This window comes from Oryzias melastigma, linkage group LG3, assembly GCF_002922805.2.
Source record: "Oryzias melastigma strain HK-1 linkage group LG3, ASM292280v2, whole genome shotgun sequence".
Lineage (NCBI taxonomy): Eukaryota > Metazoa > Chordata > Actinopteri > Beloniformes > Adrianichthyidae > Oryzias > Oryzias melastigma.
The window spans coordinates 16072975-16098384 of NC_050514.1; the positions used below are offsets into that span (position 1 = coordinate 16072975).

Consider the following 25410-nt stretch of genomic DNA (forward strand, 5'->3'; position numbering starts at 1 on the left):
AATACCAGTCCTGCGTAATAATGCATATTGCATTTTTTATCAAATATTCTTTAACATATCTAGATAGTACAATTTAAATCCTTCCTATTTGTTTTAGACCAAGCTGGATTTAGCTCCAGCTTGTTCTGTGGTGGTTTTATGACATACATCTAATTCTTCAGTTTTTGCAGCTGTTTTCAATTTAACTCATTCATAAAGACATATTCAGACCAGATTAAGATTAAGGCCAGAGAAGTGGGGCTTTTTACTTGTGTTTTTTTAAATCAGATGTGCCAGAACCAGTGGCAACCAGATGGAAAAAGGAGGAAGACAGACACTGCATTGCAGCACGTTATTTTCGGCCAGGTGGCTGCCCACACTCACACTGGTACATTCTGACACTCCACTCAGATGGCCAAAGTATGAACAGACTAAAATGTTGCAAATGGATCTTCCATCACATAGAGATTTAACTTTTGCAGAGAACCACATTCATCACGTCTGATGTGCTTCTGCTCACTCACAAAGTTTGCTTTAAAGAAGTTGAAAAACTCTGACAAAGTTTTTCAATCCAAGAAATCAATCAGACGAATATTAAGTTTTTAATGAATATATTACACACAAGGCAGAAGTTTGCAGATGTTTGAACTGCTTTGTTTATGTAATGCTTATTTTACGTAAGTTCTGCACTCTCTCCAACATCTTATTCACATTTTCAGTTACAGCTATAGTAGTTCAGCCAAAGATACACAAGCAACTAACTAGTTTATTCAGCACACTAAAGTCAACTTCATGGAGAACTTACATAAATGCATGATTTGTGCAAGATCAGGTCTTTAATATATCGGAATAGATCTCTGAGAGAAAAAGCCTGGAGCAGGATTCACCAAATTTGCATCCCTATATCATTTTGCACCAAGCCTCTTCCAACTGTGGTGAACATCTGCTTGTACCAGGTAATGACAGGCCAGTTTAAGGATGTAACAATTCTTTCTGAATCGGTTAAAAACTGATTCAAACTCGTCAACCTATTAATCGGTGAAGAAAATTAAAATAAAATAAAAAATCGGTTTGTAATGGCTCGTGCTTAAATTTAGAAATGCAGAGCAGATGACATTTCTCCATGGAGGCTTGCTGTGTGTGTGTGTGTGTGTGTGTGTAGCGGACTGGCTGCGTGCTCTTCAACTCCGCTCCCCTCTTGGGAAATTCCCGCAGCTCCTTCGGATTTAAAAGTTTCACATAATTTAGTCCTCCAGGATCTCACGATGTTGCGATTGTAGCTAATTCAAGCAAAACCCGCAATTTGTTGCTCACCTTGCAACTTTACATTTTCAGTGCAACTTTGCTGCAACTTTGACCAATCTACCGCGACAACAGTCATGGGTGACGACGCAGCTTTGCGACTGTTTCCCTTCTGACTTCTTGCTGACCTAATGCTTTTTTTTTTTATTAACTCTCTTTATCCCTCTCTGTCTATTTTTCTCTGCAAGCTGCGCGTGAATGGTCATTTGCACTGAGCGGGCGCGGTCCGTCACTTGTGGAACACAACAAGAACCGAGTATGAAAGGATTTCTGATCAGTTCAATATTATATATATTTGTTTATTTGTATTGAATCCTTTCTGATAGTAGAAAAGCAGTCAGTTTGATGTAAGGGCAAAGAGAAAACACACTTGGCCTTAAAATACCTTCAATTCATTGTGTTGAGAAAAAATAAAAATTAAAAAAATCGAAATCGTGACTTAAAAATTGTGAATCAAACTGAATTGATGCTTGACTGAATCATAACATGCTAAATGTGCATTCAAGATTGCACTTTGAGTCTCCCTTAGGTCTCCCTCGAAAAAGAGATCTTATCTCAATGAAGTATAGGCAGTTGCATTTTGGGTATTGGGCTGCTTCATATCCTCAGTTCAGTTATGTTTAGTTTATTCCCTTTTTAAACCCATAAGTTTGTAAATTTAAGTCATTTAGCTACTTGGATGAATACATTATTCACATTTGTCATTATTGTGTACCTGCTCTAACACTAACTACCTAAATCCAGAGGTGTCCTCTTTGACTATTTGACTAATTTCCCAACCTGGGATGAATAAAGTATTGCTATTCTATTCTATTCTATTCTATACCACGATGAGCTTCCTAAAATAATGATTGTGGCTTGCTATGATGCAGCAGTGAAGCAGCAGCCTTCTGATGCGTGTAACTCCAGTAAATCATCAGGAAAATCTGTTTTTATTATCCACCTGTGGGACGACATGTTGAACATAAACACAAAGCACTTACTTGTGTGTCTGCATTGAGGACTTTTATCCTCTGGGTGGAAATGAACAGATCGACCTCCGTCAGAGTTTGAGTGTCTCCATCAGCATTCTGAAGGGAGACAAAGGGATTAATCAAAACTGAATCCAACTGAAAACAAACATTTGAAGGATGTTGGTGTTAAATGCAGCAAATACTGAAAAATGCACTTGTGCTAAGTTGTGCGTCCAGCTAGTAAAGTGTTTATCTGATGTAGGAGGGGTTGAGTGTAAAGGTGAGGTGGAAATGACAGAAAAAGGAAGCTTTTGGCGTTTGGTAATTCACTTCAGCTCTCTCCTGGCACAAGGATTGCAAGCTGGCATGGAAACAAAACAGCTTAACTCTAAACCCTAACCAGCTGGTTGTTACATCAGTGAGAGCAGACCAACCCTGTGCACACTTCACTGTAATCTCTATGATCTACAGACTAATAAAAATATATTTGCTTTGGTTTAATTAGGACACTTAAACATCTAAAGTAGGGATATGATAATAAATTAAACGAAAGACTGTGAATAAGATTTTGGGATTTAAACTGAAGTAATTAGAAGTTTTGGACGTTTTCTTGTCTCTGTTTGTGATTCTTTTTTAATTATTCCTTCATAATTTTATCATGCTCAAGGTAAGTATATTAATTTATAATAACATGTCTAAGAATTGGTTGGTTTAATTGGAAAAATATAAAATTAAAAGCTTTGATGATTATATTCATACACTATCCTTCCTATGGATTCATTGTAAGTTTGTTCAGCTTTTTTAAATGTATTAATTTGTTTTGGGAATTAAATTCTCTGTCAATTTGTGTCTTCTACAGTGGACATTTTTGTTCATGACTTAAAAAAAATAAAATCTACTTCAAATTTAGGATACAGGAACTTCCTGCTGTGTCTAAAATAAAACAATAAGCTTTTTCATGGTTAAAAACTACAAGTACCTCACATAGACAAAAAAAAAGAAAACCAGTCACTTAAATATATCACAGAGTTGATTTTAGGCTTCCATTAGGTTTTTCCTTAATGTGAAAAACAATCAAGTACATCTCCAAAATGGGTCAAATATGCTGCATGTTTCTGGATGACATGAACAAAGCAACTTTGGGAGATCCTGACGTAATCGTTGATACAATGAAAACACATTTTTCAGTTTGGTAATGTTGGAGTCTAAATCTTTCAAGCTTAAACTTTAGAAATTCATTGAAATATGTGTTGGTTTGAGTTTGAGCAACTGACTGCTCGTAGATGTCTTCAACAAACTGTCACAGACAGAAGACGAATGAGTTCGTAAAAAAAAAGCATATTTCTTTATGACTTCTTTTTTGGCTGACTGTTTAAACCAGGGTAGAATTTAAAATTGTTCTCCCAATAGAAGCTATCGTATCAGATGGTCATCCCTCCTAGGCCTCTTATGCTGTTTAAAGTTTTGCATCAATGAAATTATAAAAAATTAAACTGAACTAAAAAATTCTTTTTAAAACCTTTAAATGAATTTTTCTTGGAATTGATAGTCTGTAAAATAAAGTAAATCATTGTCTGATTTATATTTTGCAACATTTCCAGTTTTAATAGGGACAAATATGAGCATATTTCTCTTTTGTAGACAAACAAGTTTGAGATGGTTTCAATATTAGTTAGTAGTCAATGAACCAAAAGTCCAATTTAAAAAGGAAAACAAATATTAAAACACATATTTTGCAACAAGATTTCTGAGGAAGATACTGTAAATGATCCAAAGCCTCAGACAGTGCTATTTTTATTTACTTCGAATGACTTGCTAGCAGGCTTTTTTGGAAACCCAAATTGCAATATTTTTTAAGCAAAATTACCATCTTTGAGTTTGTTGGAGTAGCTGAACAATTGCTCTAAAGCAAAAAGCCCATGAGGAGAGAAAATCATGTATTTTAGATGTTTCATCAGTTTGGAAGCTACTTGGCAGTAAGTAGAGAAGTAAAAAAAAAGTATTTTAATGAACTGCTGAACTAAACTGTCTCAGAGGTTCTTAAAAGCTCCTGATTTTCTGCACTCTAAAGCACTATTTCCCTGAACCAGACAAACACTGTAAAGTGTAAATCATAACCAGTCTGAGGCTTTGGTAAAGTTCAATTTAACCATCAGAAATGTGTTTCCTCCACCTTCTCTCAAGAGATGAAACTAACAACACAAAGCACAATCCCAGCCTGAGAAATAGTTTCTCACAATAAATGCCTTTCAGAAATGAAATGAGGCCTTTATTTTTCTTAGTTTATTTAAATATTTATATTAAAAACATTTTTTTTGTATTAATGCCAGAATAATTTACAACTTATTTCTTTATCCCACAAACCCATTATATAACAGAGTCTGGACATAAAGGCTTTTCATTGTGACAAAGCGTCTGTCACCTTGTGGACAAAGCGGGTTTGATGTTTTAATATAAAAACTTTACACCATTTAGTTGTAATTACCCTTTAAGTTAAGTACAAATTGGTTTGGTAGCTTGGAGTAATTTTGAAATATTTTAAACAAAAAAGTTTGACATTCTGACAAATCTGGAATTCTACTGATACTTCTCATTTGAATGTTTTTGTGTAGACATATTTGCTCCAAAAACATGAACAAATGTTGAAACCTGTGACACAACGTTGAAGTGCAAGACACACAGTTAGAGGAGGTAACAGAGGACACACGGACAGGCAAAAAATGGGATGAAAATGAGAAGGTGAGAGTGGGAGGAGCATGAGCGGAGGCTCTTCCTTTGCTCTGTTCATTACACACCGCCTTTTTCTTGATTTTGGCAGCCTTCTGTACCCTCTGGTAGGCAGGCAGGGAGGCAGGCAGGCAGGAAGGCAGGCGTTGGGACGGGACAAAGTCAGCAGATACAGGAGCACAAAGAACAGGAGGGAGAGGAGGAGGACATAAAGAAGGTAAATAAAAAGGGGGTAAGACAACAAAGCCCAAAAACCAGCAATCTAACAAACAGGGAGAGTGACAGAAAACAGGAAGTGTGGCTGAGCGCTGTGCTCTTGTGTGTGTTTTTTAAGTGTGTTTAGCTTGCACAGCAACGAGGCTAATCTGATCCAATGAAAACATCAATTACAGAGGCTAATAATTGCTTCTCCTTATGTAATCAAAGACCTACAGGAATGAAAAGACAGTAAATCTGCTTCATGGAGGAAGTCAATAAGTAGAATGTTAGGAGGTCCTTAGAGGTTCAGTTCTGCATTCACACCACTTACTAGAATATAGACAGAAAATTAAGCTCAATTAGTAAAAATATGAAAATGCAAAGAAAACACAAAAGGATCCACTAAGTAAGTTTGTGTAAAAAAAATAAAAAATAAATAAAAAATAGTTGTTGAGTTAAACCGGTGATTGACAGTATGCCTGAATGTTAAAAGCTAATAAATGTATGATCTAATCATAATACTGATTATATTGTTTGATAATATAACCAGCTAGTTTTTTTTTTATTTATTCATCAATATGCTCACTTTTGAGATTTATTTTGAGGCTTTAGGGTAAAGTGTCAGCAACTATAACAAGTACAGTGATAGAAATCATCTGCATTAAAAAACAAACTATATTATTGGATTATTGAAAGTGACAACATAAGGCATGCTTCCAAACACTCCAGGACGGAGTTTTATGGGATCCCTGGAGAGAGATGATGGAGCATTTGTGCATTTTAAAAGAACATCGCTAGTGGCACTATTAAGAAGAGCAAAATGAAAATGAAAATTGAGTACTAAACTTTACGACCTTACTGGGAACATCCACATCTAAGATGCTCTAAATAAATAAATAAAAAAAAGCAACAAATGCAAGCTAAAGAATCAGAAGATCCCAACCAAACTGAATGACAGTGAATAAAAAACTTAAGAGTTATGAATACTTTGCAAAAAAATGTATTAATACATCACTCATAGGAGAAGATATGTGTGCTATGGCTACAAACACAACTGTCAGTGCACAATCAGAAGGCATCTGTAGAATCTTCAAGATTTAATGCCACCACCTGATTTTTCTGATTATCGCTGGCGTGGTGATGAATGTAGGCGGTGGCCGTCGGGCGGGTAAAATGACCTGCTTCTTATATACCCCCGGGCAGCTGGCAGCAGTTGAAATAGACGGCCGCCGTCTAGAGATATTTACACATAGTCCAGTAAGAACTGCTACCGGACGGCAATCCCGCCATGTGACGCCCTGTCCCTGGACTGCCTGGAGTACCAGCTGTTTATTTCTCAAAAGAAGTCTTTGGGATTTTGGCTTCTTGGAACCAGTGGGTACTTTCATAATTGGAACATGGGGGGGAGGGGGTCACTCAATCCAGTTCTAGTATACAATCAAAGGATCAGATATAAATTTGATCTCACAAACACAGATTTACTATTAAATGATCCACATGCTGATTTACAAAATCCAAAGCGTATTTCTCTGTTTTGTGTCTCTTACAGCTGTATTGCTAACAGCCAAAGGAAAGAGTGTTTTCCATTTTGTCAAGTTTCATCATTCTGCACACAGAACAGACATGTAGAGCTTTCAGTAAAACATCTGCTGCTGCTCGACTGAGGAGCCCCTGAGCAGAGCTGTGGAGGGTGGATGCCAGGAAGCAGTGAATGTCAGGGTGGGGAGGAAGCTTCATACATTTTACATCAATCAGAGGGAATGCCAAACAGATAAGCATTAATAAACTATAATGTTGACACCATTTACCTGGAAAAGTTATGTTTGCTCAGTTTCAAAGGACAAGAAGTTCAAGCAGATTATATAAGCAGAATAAATAGGAGGAAAATTAACTGTGAGGTCAAAGTTAGAGAATAGTAAAATATAAGTATATCTTGGCGTGTTATTATTCCGATTACATTAAACTGAGTTTATGTGTTTGAAGTTTCGTCAATTTTGTTTGGCTCTAATTCCTTTTTTGGATCAATCAATGAAAATTAATCACATTTTATATCAGCATTTTCAAGATAATTAATAACAATAAGGCATTTATTACAGATGCTTTTTATTGAAATATATTGATGAACAGTTTAAAATTAACTCATTTTTAGGTCTAAATTAGGAAAGTTTGACAATCACTGGAAACAGATCAACCACCAGCACTTTTAGTCTGTTCAAGAAAACAGACAGCTTTAAGGAAGAATGTCAGATACTAAAAAAATAAGAATATAATCCCGCCAGATGCCACCAGGATAAAAAGAAATCAATATTTTGATTATTGTAGGACATTCAGGGAGCACGTCTCATCAGTGTATGCAACAACCCTCTAGCATTTTCATTTTTAACACCAGGGAAATATAAATAGTGTGAGGAAAAACAAGAAGAATACTAACAACTTTATAAAAGTCTGATGTGTTTTTATTTTATTTTTTTTTTAATATAACTCTTGAATTTTTCCACTTTTTTGTCTCTAATGTGTATATTGCACAAGACCTGTACATGTATTGAGCATTCTCATAATAAACAGATCATATAGTGCTGCCTATCAGTATATCACTACTAAAATATCAATGATGTTAATTGTTAAAAAATAAAGGTATTCTTATTCTGTGTTTGAAGAACCACATTACCAGAATGGGATAGATTTGTTCAAGTATTTTTCATTTAATCATTTTGATGGTTAACATACACAAGTAAAACTAGGTCCAATAAGAAGAACGTAGACTTGTAACTATCTTTGCACAATTAAGGCTTAGCGACAATACTTTGATACTTTCGTTGAAGCTATCATAGACCCATAGCTACTTCCACATCCATATTGCTACCAACTTTCCCTCTTTAAAACCCACTCTGATAGAAATTGTGCTTTTGGTGTTTTTAATAAATTCTTATGATATTTTTCTGATCAAATCAAATCAAATCAAACTTTATTTATAAAAGCGCCTTTCATACTTAAAAGCAACACAAAGCGCTTCACATTTAAAAACAAAACATACACAATAAAAGCCCAACCCACCCTGCACACACACACACCCTCCCTATAACACATACACCCATGACCCCACACACGATGAATATAAAAAAAAAAAAAAAAAAAAAACTTGTAAAATAAACGTATAAAATAAAATTGAGGCTTGGCTCTGCTATGAGGAAACAGTATTGAGGATTCTATCATACCAGGAGTCAGCTCGGTCAAAGGAACATCACCACGGCGCCCACCCAGACCGGAACAGCCACGGAGTCCACTCCACAGCTGTGAGGCTGCAGTGCAGGACTCCAGCCGCCCCAGCAAGGGCGAGAACCACGGCAACGACCCAGACCAAGCAGACAAGCCCTGATATGATAGATCCCACAGGAAACACTGGGGGTAAAATGACAGTAAGATAATAAAATTAAATACATAAAATGTATGTAAAATAAATAAATAACATTGAAATTGAGATTAAATACATAAAATATAAAATTCATAAAGAAGAAAGATAAATGAATAAAAACTAATTTAATAAATAGGCAGATAAGATCAACTAAAAGCAGCATTAAAAAGGTGAGTCTTGAGCCTCTTCTTAAAAACCTCTACGGTCTCTGCGGCCCTGAGACTCTCCGGCAGGCTGTTCCAGAGGCGAGGACCGTAATGATGAAACGAAGCTTCACCATGTGTTTTGGTCCTCACCTTAGGAACAACTAACAGGCCGGTGCCGGAGGACCTCAGGATGGAATATGAAGAAAATTAAACTTAAAGTTGCATTTCTGAGTATAACTTTATTCAAATCATGGTGAATTAGGACCAGATTTATAAAATCTGTTGGGAAAAGTTTGTAGCAATGACTTAACAACTTCCCTGCTTCCCTTCCAGTCTTCATTTTCCTCATCCAAGAAAGTAGCTGGCTCAAAACTGTAGAGGGGCAACTGGTCACATGCAAGCAGAAATGTCCTAAACTTTATGAAACACTTTCAAAAACGATATTTTAATAACTTTTCAGAACTACCAGCTTTTAAATAAACTGACTGTCTAGCAGTTTAGTGTGGAAGACGAGCTTCAAATGGGACAGAGAACGTTAATCGTTTTATTTCTCTCAAGTCAATATTAACAAGTGTTTAAACTTGTATAACTACACCTGTGATAGGGTTGTACATACATTTATCAAATATTTGCTTTGATTTATTTTTAAATTCTCTTTCTTTCATCTTCTTGCTTGATGTTGTGTACAGCTTGGTATCAAGAAACTGGAGCCGAGCCTCAGCTGACGGCTGTGAGGAGCTGATATAATGCAGATACTTGAAGAAACCGGCATCACGAGCAGGATGATAAAAAAATCTGACATTAGTGATAGTAAAAACCAGTCTGTAGCTGTTCTTTCCCCCAAATTCAGAGCTAAGATCTAAATGTAACTAGGGAACGCCCCAAACAGAATAAAAAGACAAGGCCCAGATAGAGAACTTCAGAACAAAAAGAGAAGGTCTGAAGTCTCTCTCTGTTCGTTCTCCTTGCAAGTATTTTGAACCAATCTCTCTCTTATCTGTCTTGCAGTAGCGGAGAAATGATTCAGGTTGTTTAAACCTAACAACCCATTTACCTCAAGAGAAAATATGGTAAAATGACACTTTTTCTCAGTGACAGAGTGTTACACAAAAAACATCAAAAAGGTAAAAAAAATAGAGAAGAAACGGGAAAAAAGTCAAAAGCTTAAAACGGGGTTCCGGCTGAGGAGTCCCAGCCAATGATTTCAGGCGCAAATAAAGTTGTTTTTGCGGCCAGCTCCAGAAAGGGGAGGAACTGCTGGCTATTAATTTTCGAGGGTCATATTTTTTTCTCTGTTGCCAGATTCTCTTGAAACTGTATGGCTGAAAAGCTCCAATATTGTAGCACAAGGTTGGAGCTGTAAGCTATTAGGAGAGAGTATAAACATAGGGATGATGATTAACTGCTCACTAATAGTACCACCCACAACTCAGAGGCAAATCTCTAATGAACTAATGCCGCTCAGCAGAAACTAGATCCTAGAAAAATGACCCAGATTTTTTGATATTGGCTAAAAATGTCAGAATCATAATTAAAAGACTAGACGCTTTTACAAAAGAATCAAAAGATGATTAGGGTTGGACTTTAAACCTAAAGTGAATAGAAATCTTTAGCATCATTTGTGCCATCAATAATTAGATGCAACATGACCAAAAAAACTATTTATATGGTACTACTGTAACTAAATCTTAAATTAAAAGCAGTGATGACAAATCACTTCATCTAAACTGACTGTTATTCAGTTTTGTAATGTCATGCATCCTAAGCTTTATCTTGGAAATGAAGCTAACATTTAAAACTGAATCAAACAAAGTGAACATGCATCTGATCTTCACTTACTACTAATGTCACACAGTGTCTCTTTCTAAAAGTAGACCGCTGCATTCATTATTCAGACACGCCGTAATACTGGAGTGTACAAGAGAGGGAGATAAAAGAGACTTGTGTCTGGGTCGCAACTGTGCAGCAAAACATTAATGTTCAATTCTGTCATCACATCACAACACAACACAGCGCCCTTTGATCACAAAAGTTACCTGAAAATCACAAATACCACAAACCTATTCCTGAAGGTTTCAAAATGTTTTTAATCAATTTAAAGCTGATTTTCCTTTTTAACATGGTGGAAACATTTTGAAGCTCTGCAGAAATCCTTTACAATAAGCTCCTCCTAAGCAGGTAAATTCCATTGCTATAATGTGGGTCCTAAACAACATGGAGGGAGCATTAGCAAGGGAAATACAAGGCTTGCATGCCAGCTGCTTCATTATCCAGCCAGCTGTGATGGAGAAACCCTTCAGGTTAATCTGGCTAAGTTCTTTGGCTGCCTTTTTTAACCGAATATGACTATAATGCCTATCTGTAGACTCATACATTTACATTCAAGTAAATTCTTTGGGTAACTAAAAAGAAGGAAAAGCAGAATGTGGGCTTTATACACATCTTTAACATTTGTAAAACACAGTACGAGATGACATTTCTGCATAATTCCAAAATACTTTTACACTCTTTATGATTACAGGACAAGCTGAGAAACAACAGCTCAAATGAGAAGGGAGAACTACTGTCATCAAAAATTCTTTCTCCGTGGGGCACCACTAACTTGGAAGGGAATAAGTGAAAAAGGTAAGAGACTCTCATCTTCCAGCTTATGAAAGAATTTTCTTTATCCATCAACTCAAATGTCATTTTTAAACATGGAGAAATCATGACCTGACTGCTATCTACCCTCAAAATGTCCATAGAATAAAATATCACATTAGAGATATTTTTAAGAACCAGATTGGCTAAAATCCCTTTAACTTACAAAATGCAGGTTGATCATTTAAGAAATTTAAATGTGAAATCTGACATGTTTCTTTTGCACTAATATGAATGCACAAAACAACCTTATAGTACAGGAACAAAAGAAGAAACTGCTTAGAACTTAAGCAGTTTTAAGTTAATGTAACAGTTTTTGCTTCTTTGGTACAGAGAAAAAAATAGATTTTCTTTAGTATCCTGCAAATGGCTTTAATTGTGCATATCTTCAGGGTTTGCATGTGTGAATCAGTTGATGGATGAGAGTGGTACCTTGACCCTGCTGACGGCCTCCTGAGCCTGCATCATGCGTATGTTCTTGGAAGGGTTCCTCTCAGAAAGCAGCTGTGTGGAGCCCAGGTAGTTTGCAGCAAAGATAATTCCATCAATCAGGTCTTCGGGTTCACATGGTCCCGGGACTGAGCAGGTGGCGACAAACAAGCAAGAAACAAGGAAAGACGAGAAGCATTTAGACCCGAAATGTCAATGTGTTTGATTAGCAGGATGGATGAGCTCAGAGTGAGACACTATAGTCCCAGGCAGCTACATAAGTAGGAAGCAAAAAATAATAATTGGCAGTCAGTCTGAAAGTACTTAAAAAGTTGAGAGGTCAGTAATATTCCTCACAGCACAATGTATAAAAAAGAATCCAGGAAATCACATTGTATTATTTGTAAAGAATTAATTTGTATAATGTTCAGAAAATAATTATTTGGTCACTAACAACCTTTCAGCACAATGCTTTGTAATGTAATGCTGGTTGTTAATGACAGAGGTCAAACATTTCCTGTAGATTTTCTCTGGGTTTGCACTGCAGTCGCTATTTTGGTCCACTCTCTCAAGAGATGTGGTATTTTGGGATGTTGCTGGACTTTCAAATCCTTGCACAGATTCTCTATTGGACTGAGTTGAACCTTGAAATGTTTTTATGTAGCCACTCATTTGTTGCTTGATCAAGGTGTTTGGGATCACTGCCAAAACTACAATCCAACCTCAATGATCACTCTAATGGAAGGAGGTTTTGCTCAGACTTTCACCATACATTTCCCCATTGCTCCTTTCCTTAACACAGATTGGTCGTCCTGCCCCCTTTGCAGGAAAGCAGCCCCAAAGCATGATGCTTCCACCTCCATGCTTCATACTTGATGTTTTTGAGATGCAACTCAATTTGTTTCCAAAGTGAGTGGCGTTTAAACCAAAAAGTTCTATTTTGGTCTCATCTGACCACATGGCATTCTCTGAATCATCCACTGGATCATCCATCACTTCATTTTCCAATACTTGCTCCAACAGATGATCTCTTTACACCAAGCTTCTTCCTTAAAATAGATTGGTTTATCCTAGTCTTGTCCAGGTGAACAATCATGTCCTGGTGTCTTTCGACAGCTCTTTGGTCTTGGTGGAGAGGTTGCAGTCTGACTGTTTAAGGGTACAGACAGGTGTCTTTTAAGCAAATAACCTGTTCAAACAGGTTCTAATTATAGAGTATTAGAGGATAGAGGAAGAAACAGGTCTCTGACAGACCAAATTCTTCTTTTCTGCACAGTTATACAACTAAAATCTTTAAAAGTCATAAAATGTGACTTGTTTTTATTCCTCCTCAGAGTTGAAGTGTTCCCATGATGAACATTACAGACCTCATTTATCTTTTTAATATGGACAACTTGAAGAATCAATGAATAATTCATGATTTTTTGACCACACTGTCTAAATCGGAGATAGGCAACTCCAGGCCTCGAGGGCCGCAGTGTCTGCATGATTTCCAGACATCCAAGCCCTTCTCATGACTCGTTACCTGGTTCAGGTGTGCACTGCCAATTAGAACTTGCTAGAGCAGAGGATGTTGGAAAACATGCAGAAACTTGGCCTTCAAGGCTTGGAGCAGCATATCCCTGTACTAGATCTATACTGACACCACTTCAGAGCAAAACGCAGTACTTAAGTCCTTCACATATTTGTTTTCATGAACTAAAAATCAAACAGAAGCTGTAAATGTTCCATTCAACTATGATCATGTTTTTATTACTACTCAGCTGTAAAGACAAATAAACTTACCATCCACAAAGCTGGGGAAAGATGCAACCTTCTTTGTCGGCTGTAAAACAGTCATAAGACAGCACAAACAGAAATGAGATCATTTTTCTTCTTTGGCAGTTTTTTTGGAGCTGATTCTTACAGCAAGAAAACCACATTAAAAAGATGCAAACGTAATTGAAGCAAAAAAGGAGGAGTATTAAATCAATAATGGGTTGGGTCAAACCTTGCCTGATGCGTTTAAAAGAGTTTTTGGCTTGATGCACAACCTGAAAAATCTGGCCTTTATTGTTTTTGACTGCTTTCTGTAACAGCTGTTTTAATTTTAAGGTCATTTTTTGGGTAATTGGGTTTCAGTATTTTAATATGGCACCAACTGAGTAAAGCTATGGACACACCAGAAATGTGATGCGCGATCAAAAACGCTTTAAACACGTGTGGTTATATGTGCATTTAGCTCATAATGTTCACACTAGACAAGCAGGGAGGGGCTAGTTCTGTTTGTACAAATCTCATCAATCTTGCTCCAGACTTTTTCTTTCACAGCTCTATTCTGATATATGAAAGACTGGGTGTCATCCTCCATTATCAATTTTCACTAAAGTGCCAACCTTCACTACCAATACTGAGTCCCTGGTTGGTCAAAGTTCGATCAGGTTTCACTTTTTTGTTTTGTGCACAGAGCCTTAAAACTGTCTTAAGCAAGAGTTTTGATCCCCATAAACGTTAAGCGTTAACATAAACTTTTTGTTGAAAGTGGTCACTTGAACGCGTGTTGGCGAAATTCAGTTGATTCAGTATTATACATTTTAATTGAAAAAAGACAGAAATATAAGATAATTTGGATTTTCACATTTAAACTATGTTTAATGGTCAGATTTAAGGGAACAACAAGATATTTAAGTCAATTAATTATTTAAAAATGAGACTCTTGGCTTATGAGAATCAATGATATTTAATCATCTGTAAAGTTGCTGCAAATATTCAGAGAAACCTTGAGTCAAATGTGCACACATTAACCCTCCTGTGCTTCTTCTATTGCAGATGCCTCGTGTATCGAGTTCTGTGCAAGGAGAGAATATCTCATGCTCGCACTGCAGTGGGTGGTGGAGAAAAACAATGCAAAGAAGGAAGGAGGCTTTGTGATGTCCCGAGGCTAAAACACTCACTCCTGCTGGATCCACTAAGTCTCATATGCAGTTAACGGCATAGTCAGCGAGCTTACACCTCTCAAGGACAACGAGCTGTGGGTGGAGCATCGTCCGCAGACATCTCAGAGAAATATGGCTCTCATAAAACCACGGGCAGACATGCTGCTCAATTACCACCACACTATCGCGCCGTAAGCACAAGACATGAGCTGTGGTTGTAATTACACAAATGCTCATTTACTCCCATCATCACACACATTTTCACACACACACGTACAATACGGTCTGCCTACAATACAAACAACCCAGGAAGAGAAAAAAAAAGGACAGTGAGGACAATGCGATAGAGTATGCAGAAGCATCTTACCTCTGGCACATTATTGTTCTCCAGAGGAACATTAAGGTCTGACCGCTGCTGTTTTCTGGGTTGCTCTGCACCATTGCCACCCTGGCAGAAGAACACAGAAAAGGAAGTGAGAAAAAACACAAGAATAGGAATAACAAAGAAGAGGATTTGATCTGAACTAAAACGGTACACAGGAATTTGCAGGATATCTGATATTGATATATGAAACAGAGTCAAATTATGAATCAAAGACTGCAACAGATGAAACAGCCCACAATGGGAAACAGTGCAAGTCAACGCATTCTCACTCCCAACTCGTCATATCTGGACGAATGGTTAGGGCTCCATTGGCCACTTTTTGACATCTTGGGTCTCCCCAACTGGTTGTTTTTTTGACGTGTTGTCTGTTCCCATTAAATCATTGGTCCAACCTTCAGGCCGCAAAACCGGTACCGGTCCAAGGGTCACTTGGTACCGGGCCACAGACAGAGAAATGCATAATCAGAGGTCCCCAATCCCCGGGATGCGGACTGGACCGGTACCCTTACCCAGTTCCACATCAATTAGCGCGTCCCAGGGCTTGGGGACCCATGATTTAATGGGAACTGTCAGCACGTCAAAAACGATGAGTTGTGTCCCAAAAAGTGGCGCGGTGGGGCCCAAACCATACGTCGATATATGACGAGTTGAGAATGAGAATTCGTAGTGCAAATATACATTAGGGGCGGCTGTGGTGCAGTGGTAGGGTGGTCGACTCCTCAATGCAGGTTCAATGTATTCTACAACAGGCTCTATGTACAAAACGTGAGGCAATTGAAAGTTGATAAGGTTGAACTTTGACCAGATCAGAGACTTGGACTTGGTAGTAATGTATTGATGGCCTCCTTTTATTTCACGAAAGTACCAATCGTTAGAAAATTGATCAAAGAGCTAAAACTGATAATTACAATTTGTGACTGGCTGGAATTTCGTGACAAATTTTCATATATCAGAATAGGGCTGTGAAAGAAAAAGCCTGAAGCAAATTTCACGAGATTTGCACTGCTTCAACACTTTACACTGTGCCTCTTCCATCTGTAGGAGGCAGTCAAGCTGTAGTAGACAGTGGTAAAAGATGAAAATAAGGATGCCACTCCCTGCTTGTCCACTGTGAAAACCATATGCTGAAAGCAGGTTCTAGAATGCATGGCTAGCACGTTCTTGAATGCACATCACATGTGAAAATTGCATAAGTATTTTGACATTTCTGGCTTCAAACTGCACACACACCTTCTGTTGTAGAGTGTAGAGAACATCTGACTTTATTACAGAGGACAAAATGATTAAAATGATTTCAGCCCGTTTGGGAGTCATCTAACAGCAACCTTGTTGTATCCTGCACATTCTTCCAATTGAATCTGGTTATAGCCTGACCCAGTTCTGTGTTACAAACGAGCTACATGCAGTGAAATCATGAGCACACGCGCACACTGCTGAGCAGGTGTGGATCTGATGCTGCCCACGGGATATTCTCCTTTTACCATCTGACTTTCAGATGGGGTGGGGGGTTGGAGGGGCTTTGTATCAGAGACTGCTTGTGATGTACGAGTGTGTGCAGTTTTTTTTGCCTTCATCTAGTTCCCATGAAGCAGCAGTAACATCCTGAGGTAACATAGAGGCAGCGTGAGCATGATAAGAAATGTGTAATGATAAGCACCTTATTTTCTGGAGTCTCTTAAAACAGAAACTTATACTGTTAAATTATGCAAATGATTTAACTTTGTTCCATGCAACATGGCTAATACGTTGACTTTCTACAGATCTTCAATGGGAATTGTTTTCATTCTAAATATTAATAATACATTTAAAATTCCTGAATAAAGACAAAACAGCATTTTTGACAGTAATATTTACAAAGAAAAGGGGAATAAAGGGACTTTGCTTTTCTAAATTGTCACAAAAAACATTTTTGGATTTGTTTTTATTTTTTATTTTTATATACTTTATGCTTGTACATGCCATCTCTTGGTTAAAACACAGCTAAACAAAGCCTGTTATCTTTATTGGGGTGCAATAGTAGAGCAGTCAACCTCTGATCAGAAGATTGCATGTTGCCCGCCTTGTCTGCCCAAGTGTCAAAGTGTCCTTGGGCAAGACACTGAACCCCTCACTGCTCCAGGCGGTTGGAGGCTGGCAGCTTACATGGCAGCGGTGCAGTCATGAGTCTGTGAATGTATGTGTGCATGGGCGAACTGAGCCTTAATCAAGGTAGAAAAGCGCTACAAAAGTGAAAAGCCATAAATTCTTTGAAAAGCAGCAGAGGCATCTAAACATAAATATTGTCTTTGCATTCATTAACCATACAAGATGATTAGACTAACTTCCTCTGCATCTCAGACATGAAAACAGCTCTAAACTAAAAATACATAGTTACAAAATAAATGCAATTTCTAAAAGTTGGACGGTTTTCAACAACAAGTAAAGAAGAAAAGTCCCATCTGTTCATCAATTAAAGCTTCATCATTTTCAGGGCCACTCTGTGTGCAGAAGCCTACAACAGCTATCATGTCAGACAAACTAAAACATGAGACATTCACTCCATCCCTCCTACAACAATTTATAATGATCAGTGCAATTTTGGACTATGTAAAGAAGCCAGTACATTCTAAAAATTACATTATAATTAAGTAAATAACCCCTATGCTAAGTTATTAGTTATGCATATACAAGAACAACAAACACAAGGAAGTGACTGTAAAACTTTCAGATGCCATAAAATGGCCAAAAAGAATTACTCTAGGGCTGGGAGATATGGAATATTTTATATCAGAATATATTTTTTATCATATTAGGCGATGACGATATCTATCACAATATAAACGGTATGAACGATTCACAGCTCAAAAAAAAAAAAAACAGAAATGTATAATCATCAGCAAGTTGTTTATATTTAAATCTGTTTCTTATCATACTTTCAACATAACAGACACACTGAAAATGATGCAATTGCTTTTTCAGATAACTAAGAAAAGGCAAATATAAAACTTAAAATTAACGCAAAAAGTTTTCAGGTTTCAAGACGACATAAGTAAAAGAGACTACGAAACTGTTTGATAAGTTCCATTTAGAAACAAGCATTACTTTTTCTACAAATACATTCTATATCCACAGGTTGCAATTTTTCATTACATTCATCTTCCAGACCGCTTCTTCCCTTTCGGGGTCGCGGGGGTGCCGGAGCCTATCCCGGCTACTGAAGGGCGAAGGCGGGGTACACCCTGGACAGGTCGCCAGTCTGTCGCAGGGCCTCAATCACACACACATCCACTCTCACATTCACACCTAGGGACAATTTAGAGTCATCAATTAACCTACGAAGCATGTTTTTGGACGGTGGGAGGAAGCCGGAGTCCCCGGTGAAAACCCACGCATGCACGGGGAGAACATGCAAACTCCACACAGAAAGGTCCCAGCCGGGAGTCGAACCGGGGCCTTCTCGCTGTGAGGCAAGAGCGCTAACCACTGCGCCACCGTGCAGCCCTTTTTCATAACACCCGCTGCTAATTCAGTTGATTCAATTCTGTCAATATATTAAAATGTTTTTTATGAATTTACTACAAAATAATTGTGTTGTTTTTATCCACCATGTCAGTGAAAATATTCTCCAAATGCATTTCATTGTTTCTGTAATGAGTTTGAAATAATTGTGTGTTTTGTCCTGTATTTTCAATCTATGCTTGAAATAAACCAATCAATCAATCAATCAAACTTTAAACTGCTCCGTGATCACACGAAACAGTTCATGTTAGCATTAGCAAGATGCTGCTGCTAACAAACTGTTTCGCTGTCACCAAATTGACACTCTTTAATGAACTTTCTGTTGCTGCTGTAAATCCAGCTGGTTTGTCTATTAGTTCTGACTGGATCCAGTAAAAAAAAATCGCCAGATGTCCCGCTGCTTCATCAGCCGAAAATAAATGTTACAAAGAGAGGATTAGGGGAAGTGACCGTGGGGGTGTTCGTCCCTTCAAAATAAAAATCTATTGTGATAGACTCGTTCTTCTATCGAGAAAAAGTTCTATTGCGATATATGTCGCTATCGTTTTATCGTCCAGTCCTAATTTACTCTTGGCAGGTTTTTGGTAAACTGAGTGATAAATTGTGCCCATCTTTAAACAGTGGACCCCCTAAAAACAACATACAATGAAGTACAGTTCAAACTTGCTCATGAAAAACAATCCAGGACTTGAACCAGCGTTTTGTCACGGTGCAACTAGAGTGATGTAAAGATTTCTTATAGCAAAACCTGAAATGTGGAAGAATTCTAAGGTCAAACCACTTTACCTGCTCTTGAGACCATCTCTGCCTGTCTTCAGGGGAGCGCGGATGTGCCTTGACGCCCCTCTGGAGGTCAGGGTTGTTGTGGTGCATGGACGGGAGGTTCAGGGACTTGGGTCGGCTGTCGTGACGGTGATGAGGTGGTGGATAAGGGGCTGCCTCAGGCTTAGAGTGAGAGTAGACAGTTGGGGCTGGGTCCTGAGCCAGCTCCTCTGGGCTTTGGTCAGTGCCGCTGCTTAAGCTGCCCATACTCATACTCATTTTTACTTCAGCAACTATTTGATCAATGTCTTCCTCAGCCTCCTCCCCAGTTTCCCCTTCCACTACTAACACTTTGCGGCCACTATATGAAGAAACCATCACTGAGTTGCCATTGTCTTCAGGGACATAGTAGTCTCCAGTGTATGCTCGTCCATGTCTCTCCTCCTCTTCACCATCCTCCTCCTCCTCTTCCTCGTTTGGGTTGTACTCTTCACTTTCGGCTTCCTGCTCCTCCTCCCTGTCACCTCGACAGGTGTGTAAGGCGTCTGGCACGTCGGGCTGGTGGTGATAGCGATGGTGGTGATGATGGTCCAGGATGGGTTCTGGTCGTCCATTATAGATCTGTTCATCTGGGTCTTGCTCCACCACCTCACAGCGAACCTCCCCCTCCTCCTCACACCACTCCTCCACCCTTTGTCTCTCTCGCCCCACCCACTGCTCATGCCTGACCTGGCTCTCTTCCCTCCACTCCTCTTGCACCTCCTCATCTCTGTCTCTCCACTCTTCTCGCGCCTCCCCTTGCTCTTCCCTCCATTCACCCCTTACGTCCTCTTCTCCTTCCTCATCTTCTGCCCACTCCTCTTCTTCTCTGACCTCGCCGTCAGCCTCCTCCTGCTCCTCCTCGCCCCACTCTTCCACAGCCTCCTGGCATTCGTCGGGATGGGACTCGCCTTTCTGCATGGCGCAGCCACCCTGGCTGTGGCTGTGGTTGCATTCTCCCTGGCTGCTGCAATCCATTCCCTCCAGGTAACTGTCATCCTCTGGACAGTAGCGGATGTAATAAGTCACGCCCTCATCTTCCTCTGCCAGTCCTGAGGGGTTTAACAATCATAGACAAATGTCTTTCAGGATTTATTCCATTCTAATGAAAATTAATGCGTTTTAGCCAGCATTTTTTTCTATTTAAATAAGGATTACATTTTTTTCTAATTAGTGTCTTAATAGTTACAGAAGGCATTGGTTAAAACTCTGCAGAACTGTGTATGTGACTGAACCCTCCAAAACTGACGTGAAACTCACCATCATCATAGTCTTCCTCATCGTCTGAGGTGTTGTTGATGTAGTCAGAGCTGGAGTCATCATCAAGACTATCAGCACCCCCATGGAAGTCGGCCTCGTCCTGATCATCGTGGTTATGCTCGGGCAAGGGCGGGGTTGCTGGATGCTGATTCTCTATTTCTATGTCAGCCTCTTTGTTGCTGTACTGCTTTCCTTCCACCTCTGCATCTTTTTGCGGGGAACCGTGATCCACTTCGTGGGGAGTCAAAGAAGAATATTGTGCCTTACAGGAATGAGAGGGGGCTTTCGGGTCACATGACTCTTTGTGGTAGCGCAGTGGGCGTTGCCGTGGAGGGAGGGCTTTGAGATCACATGACTCCACAGGACGAGGGGTGGGACAGGAAGCTGGGCCTTGAGTGGGCATGCTGCTTCCCCCACAACTCCCCGGCCTTTTCCTTTGAGCCATGATTGGCAGCTTACAAGGCTTGCATTGTTGGTTCCTTTATGCTGTTGGACAGAGGAAGACAAAGGGCACAGATTCAGAGAAACACCAAAAACAGATGTTTGGATTAAGTCACCCAAAAATAAAAAAACTAGAATAATACATCAAAATATGAAAGCTAATTAATTGGAGTGTTATAGCCTATAGTCACAAATCATTCTAACAAAGCAAAAGTCCTACTGCAAACTTATCAAATAGTTCTTCTTAGCCAAAAACAAAATCAGATAATATTTCAGTATATTTGTGAATTTAAGTGTTAGGGAAATTAATTGATTTGTTTTAGTTTTTGTTAGCATTTTATTTGACTCAAGATCTGTAAGAAATCTATGATTCTCATTGGCATTATGGCTATTAGTAGAGAGTTTGTTAAGTTCACCTTTGGGTCCACCCACATTCCAATCCAAAAAACATGTCTTATAAAGCACAAATTGAAACTCAAAAAAAATAAAAAATGCATATTTTAACCTCTCAACTCCCCACCCCCACAGTTGTCACAAAAAGGAATTTAGCAATATATGTTGAATACAGTTTTGCAATCAGAAGCTTAATGATGGTGAAAAGTTGTACTTTTTGACATAAGTATATAAAGACATATGTGGGGCTTGCTTCTATGATAACCTTATGCTGATTACTAAAACATACTTTCATTTAAAAACACTTAGGACTCATCATAAGTATAGGTGCAAAGAATCTGCTTCTCAAGAAGGATGTATAATTTCCATGTTTCCTCATGTCTTATCTTTTTTAATCTTATCTTGTTTTTTTAAATTGTCATTTGAAATGAAGAAGATAATAGGTGCTCTTGAAAAAAAAAACTTTCAGATCTTCTTCTTGAACAAAAAAAGGAAAAACTTACCAACAAAGTCCAAAAATGTTGACTTATGTGCAGCCACCACACCAAGTTAATGGAGAACATCTTTTATCTAAAAATAAACCCTTTACCAGACAAATAACAGCATGGATTTCCAGATTTGTATGTTTATATGTTTTTTATTATTGCTGTTGTCGATTTCCTATAACGTCTGAGCTGTGCCAGCTCTATGCGTTGTCATCTATTTAGCCATCAGGCCTTCTCTCCCACTTGTGTCATTCAGTTGCTATCCGCAACTATTCCCAGAGGGACCTCAGTACCGCCTTTCTCCTGTTGTTCTTCTACTGTAGTTGGATTTTCCATCACCATTGCATAAACAAGTAGCCAGCTTGGACCAGTCTGCCACAGACACATCTCCAACACAAAAGCTTAGAATACACAGTGCTCCAGCTGACCAAATTCAAAGATTATTGATCACTGAATATCATTACTATTTAAACAACACAAGATTACTATCATTTACACTGAATAAAAGCCAGTTTTTAAATCTTCCCAGCATGCACAGTTGTTTAAATCTTAGTGTTTCGATTCCCCGTCTTACCTGGAGGAGACATGGAGTACACAAAGATGCCACATTTGTTGAAGCAGAGTTTTCCCCTGCCCACCTCCCTCATGCTTCTCCTCACTTCTCCCTTCCCCCAGTCACTGCAACACAGCATTCACCTCTGTGACTCCACCTTCCCTTTCCCTTCCTTCGTTTTACAGCCCAGCCAGCATGCACAATAAGTTTGGCCCCGCCTTAACCAATTCCCTACAGCTCAGAGTTAGGCTTGGTTACTAGGGGCAACTGCATCCCTGGGGACCAATACCCTTTGACCCCTTTTATGTTGTTACAAATTGCATTTCTTCTCCCATAATATTGCTGTGTTTAAGTTTAATACAATATATTAATTTTCAATTTATTTAAGTGTTCACTATGAACAAAAAATGTCATTAGGGAAAATTCTCAGAGTAAATAACCAGGTTTTTTTCCTCTATAATTCTTTGTCTGACATGTATTGGAGGCGATACGTGAACATGAATGATAATGTCACCATTACAAAACACAGAAGAAATCTGTCCCACCTGTTCAGTAGCATTAAAATTAATAAATATCAGTTTTGTGGTTTACTGTGAATGGTTTTATAATTTAAATTTAATCATTCTGTTTTCATCTTTTTGCCTTAAACTTTCTTTCCTTATTGATTTCCTTTAATCTAATGCTATGATCAATGTTTGATTTTTTTCCTTTGAATCCCTCTGTATTGCAACATACCAGAAGAAAAGAGTGGATTCATTTTATGTAAGGAAAGTGTTTTTTATCAAAGTTGCTCCTTATTTTTTGTAAAGCAAAAATAATGTCCATAATTGTGTGAATGATTTTTACAGCATTCACACTATAGTGATTCTCCTGCCCCTTTCCGCATGTTTTTCAACATGTAAAAACTCAATCACATTTTCAGCAATGCTGCTATCAAAGCATTCAACTCATTCAGGAGCTTGTTCGGCTTACTTTTGGTAATCATAAACTCTATATTTTTTTTTAAATACTGAGCAAAACATGCCCCATTGGAAGTGGATGATAAATTCTTCAAAAATTGTGCACTTTGAAGCCATTGTTTGTCGTAATTTTCAAGTAATTTGTCATAAGGCTGATATATTAGCATTATGATGACTCATTTGGGTAATTTGGCATCTCCTGTGTTTTTTTTATGCTATTCTGGAATTTATGTAATAATTTAGAACATGCTAATATTTTTGGCTAATTTGTTATCTATTGTTGCTAATATTTTAGCAACAGGCTAACGTTTTTGACCAATTTGGTATTTTTCTGACAGTATTTTGGAGCTTAGCAAATATTTTAGCAATGTTCTAGCTTTTTAAGCAAATTTGGCATTTACTAAGGATTTATATGCTAATTTGGAAGTTATCAAATATCTTAGCAACATGCTAACACTTTTGGCTGATTTGTTGTTTACTGAGGTTTGTTGCACTATTTTTTAGTTTACCTAATATATTAGCAACAGGCTAACGTTTTTGACTAATGTGGCATTTACTTAAAGATTTTTAGGCTGTTTTGGAGCTTAGCTAATATTTTTGAAATTTGCTAGCTTTTTAGTCTAATTGGGCATTTACTAAGGTTTTTCAGCTAATTTGGAATTTAGCTTATATTTAAGCAACACATTACATTTTTTTGCAAAATTAGCATGAATTGAGGATTTTTAAGCAAACTATCAATTTTTCCCATTTTTAGAGCAATCTCAGCAATCTTTTATCGTTATTTAATTAAATTTTGAATACTTTAGCAAACTTTGCATTTTCCAAATAGCTTTTGCATTTTCAGCAAATCCCTTCAGCAATTGGAGCCAATTGCTTCAACATTTTCAGCTAACAGGTTCAGCATCTTTAGCCTCCAGATTCAGCAAAAAGTATTTACACTAGCATAACAGGTAAGGCAACTTTTCTAGGTAATTCTGTAGTCTTATTTATTTTTTTATTTTAAAAAAGAAGACACTGGTTCATAGGCTTAAGCTAACTATGAACACTTTTGTACAAATATACAACACACTAAAAAAATAAAACATTAAAAAAAGGATTGTTTCTTAAGAATTCTGTTTTGTTTTTCTTGTTTTGCTAAAGGCAGACTATTCCCTTTCAACTGACATCAAAAGTGTAACACATTTTTGAAATTGTCAGGTCACCAACTGTGCTACCAGTCTCCATGTGGTCTCACAGGTAGCTCTTTTCAACTCACGACAGCAGAACTTGAAGCAGAGTTATGAAAAGAAGTAGCTCCACAGTGTTTTCTGTATAATTTATGTGCATTAGTTTGCAATTTTCCATTCTCTTTGTTGAGCTGAAAAGCAAAAATGAGAAGAGAGGGCTCTAACAATACAACAGCAAATATTTTTCTGAAAAAAATGGCCCGTTTTGCTCTTAGATCAACTGGGTTCTTAGGGAAACAGCACAGTGGTAATCATATGGAAATTTATACAATTTACATTTTCTGCAAGCAGCAACTGTGGATGTCTGCTGTTGCCGAAAGCCTCCTGAATTATCAATGTCTAAAATACCTAGTTATGGCTCTTTTACAGTGTCATAAAGATCGTTTGAGTGGAAAGCTGGGTGTTTAAGTTAAATTTCTCCCGTGTACAAAGAGAAATACAGACAAAATTAATTTTTTTTAATGCTACACTCAGGTTCCCATTGCTTTTCTAACATAAGTAACATATTTTATATACAAAGGGTATCTTTGACAGACTCTCTAGCCTTCTAATGCATCCAAAGGACCTGTGAAGCTTCCGAGATCCCAGTTTCTTCTGAATACCAGTGTGTTCTAGCAAGCTAGATTTATTTTTGGAATAGAATGTTCTGACATTTGCTGTGACTTTCTGCTTGTATGCAACTGCCAATCATCCTACAAACAATGTAAG

General features: G+C 38.0%; 1 protein-coding gene across 2 annotated transcripts in view; it reads right to left on the reverse strand.

Annotated features, from left to right (window-relative positions):
- The window catches only part of apba2b (amyloid beta (A4) precursor protein-binding, family A, member 2b), a 53464-nt gene that overhangs the window by 7672 nt on the left and 20382 nt on the right, over positions 1–25410 (reverse strand). Inside the window, exons 2-8 of one of the 2 annotated variants that reach the window (XM_024295589.2) lie at positions 20646–21131; positions 19371–20437; positions 15069–15149; positions 13572–13611; positions 11790–11935; positions 5030–5065; positions 2265–2351 (exon numbers count right to left, since the gene is read on the reverse strand). In XM_024295589.2, coding sequence (XP_024151357.1) covers positions 2265–2351; positions 5030–5065; positions 11790–11935; positions 13572–13611; positions 15069–15149; positions 19371–20437; positions 20646–21090 — 1902 coding nt within the window. In that variant the 5' untranslated portion in view covers positions 21091–21131. The remainder of the gene's footprint in view (positions 1–2264; positions 2352–5029; positions 5066–11789; positions 11936–13571; positions 13612–15068; positions 15150–19370; positions 20438–20645; positions 21132–25410) is intronic. The other variant, XM_024295590.2, reaches the window with a different exon arrangement.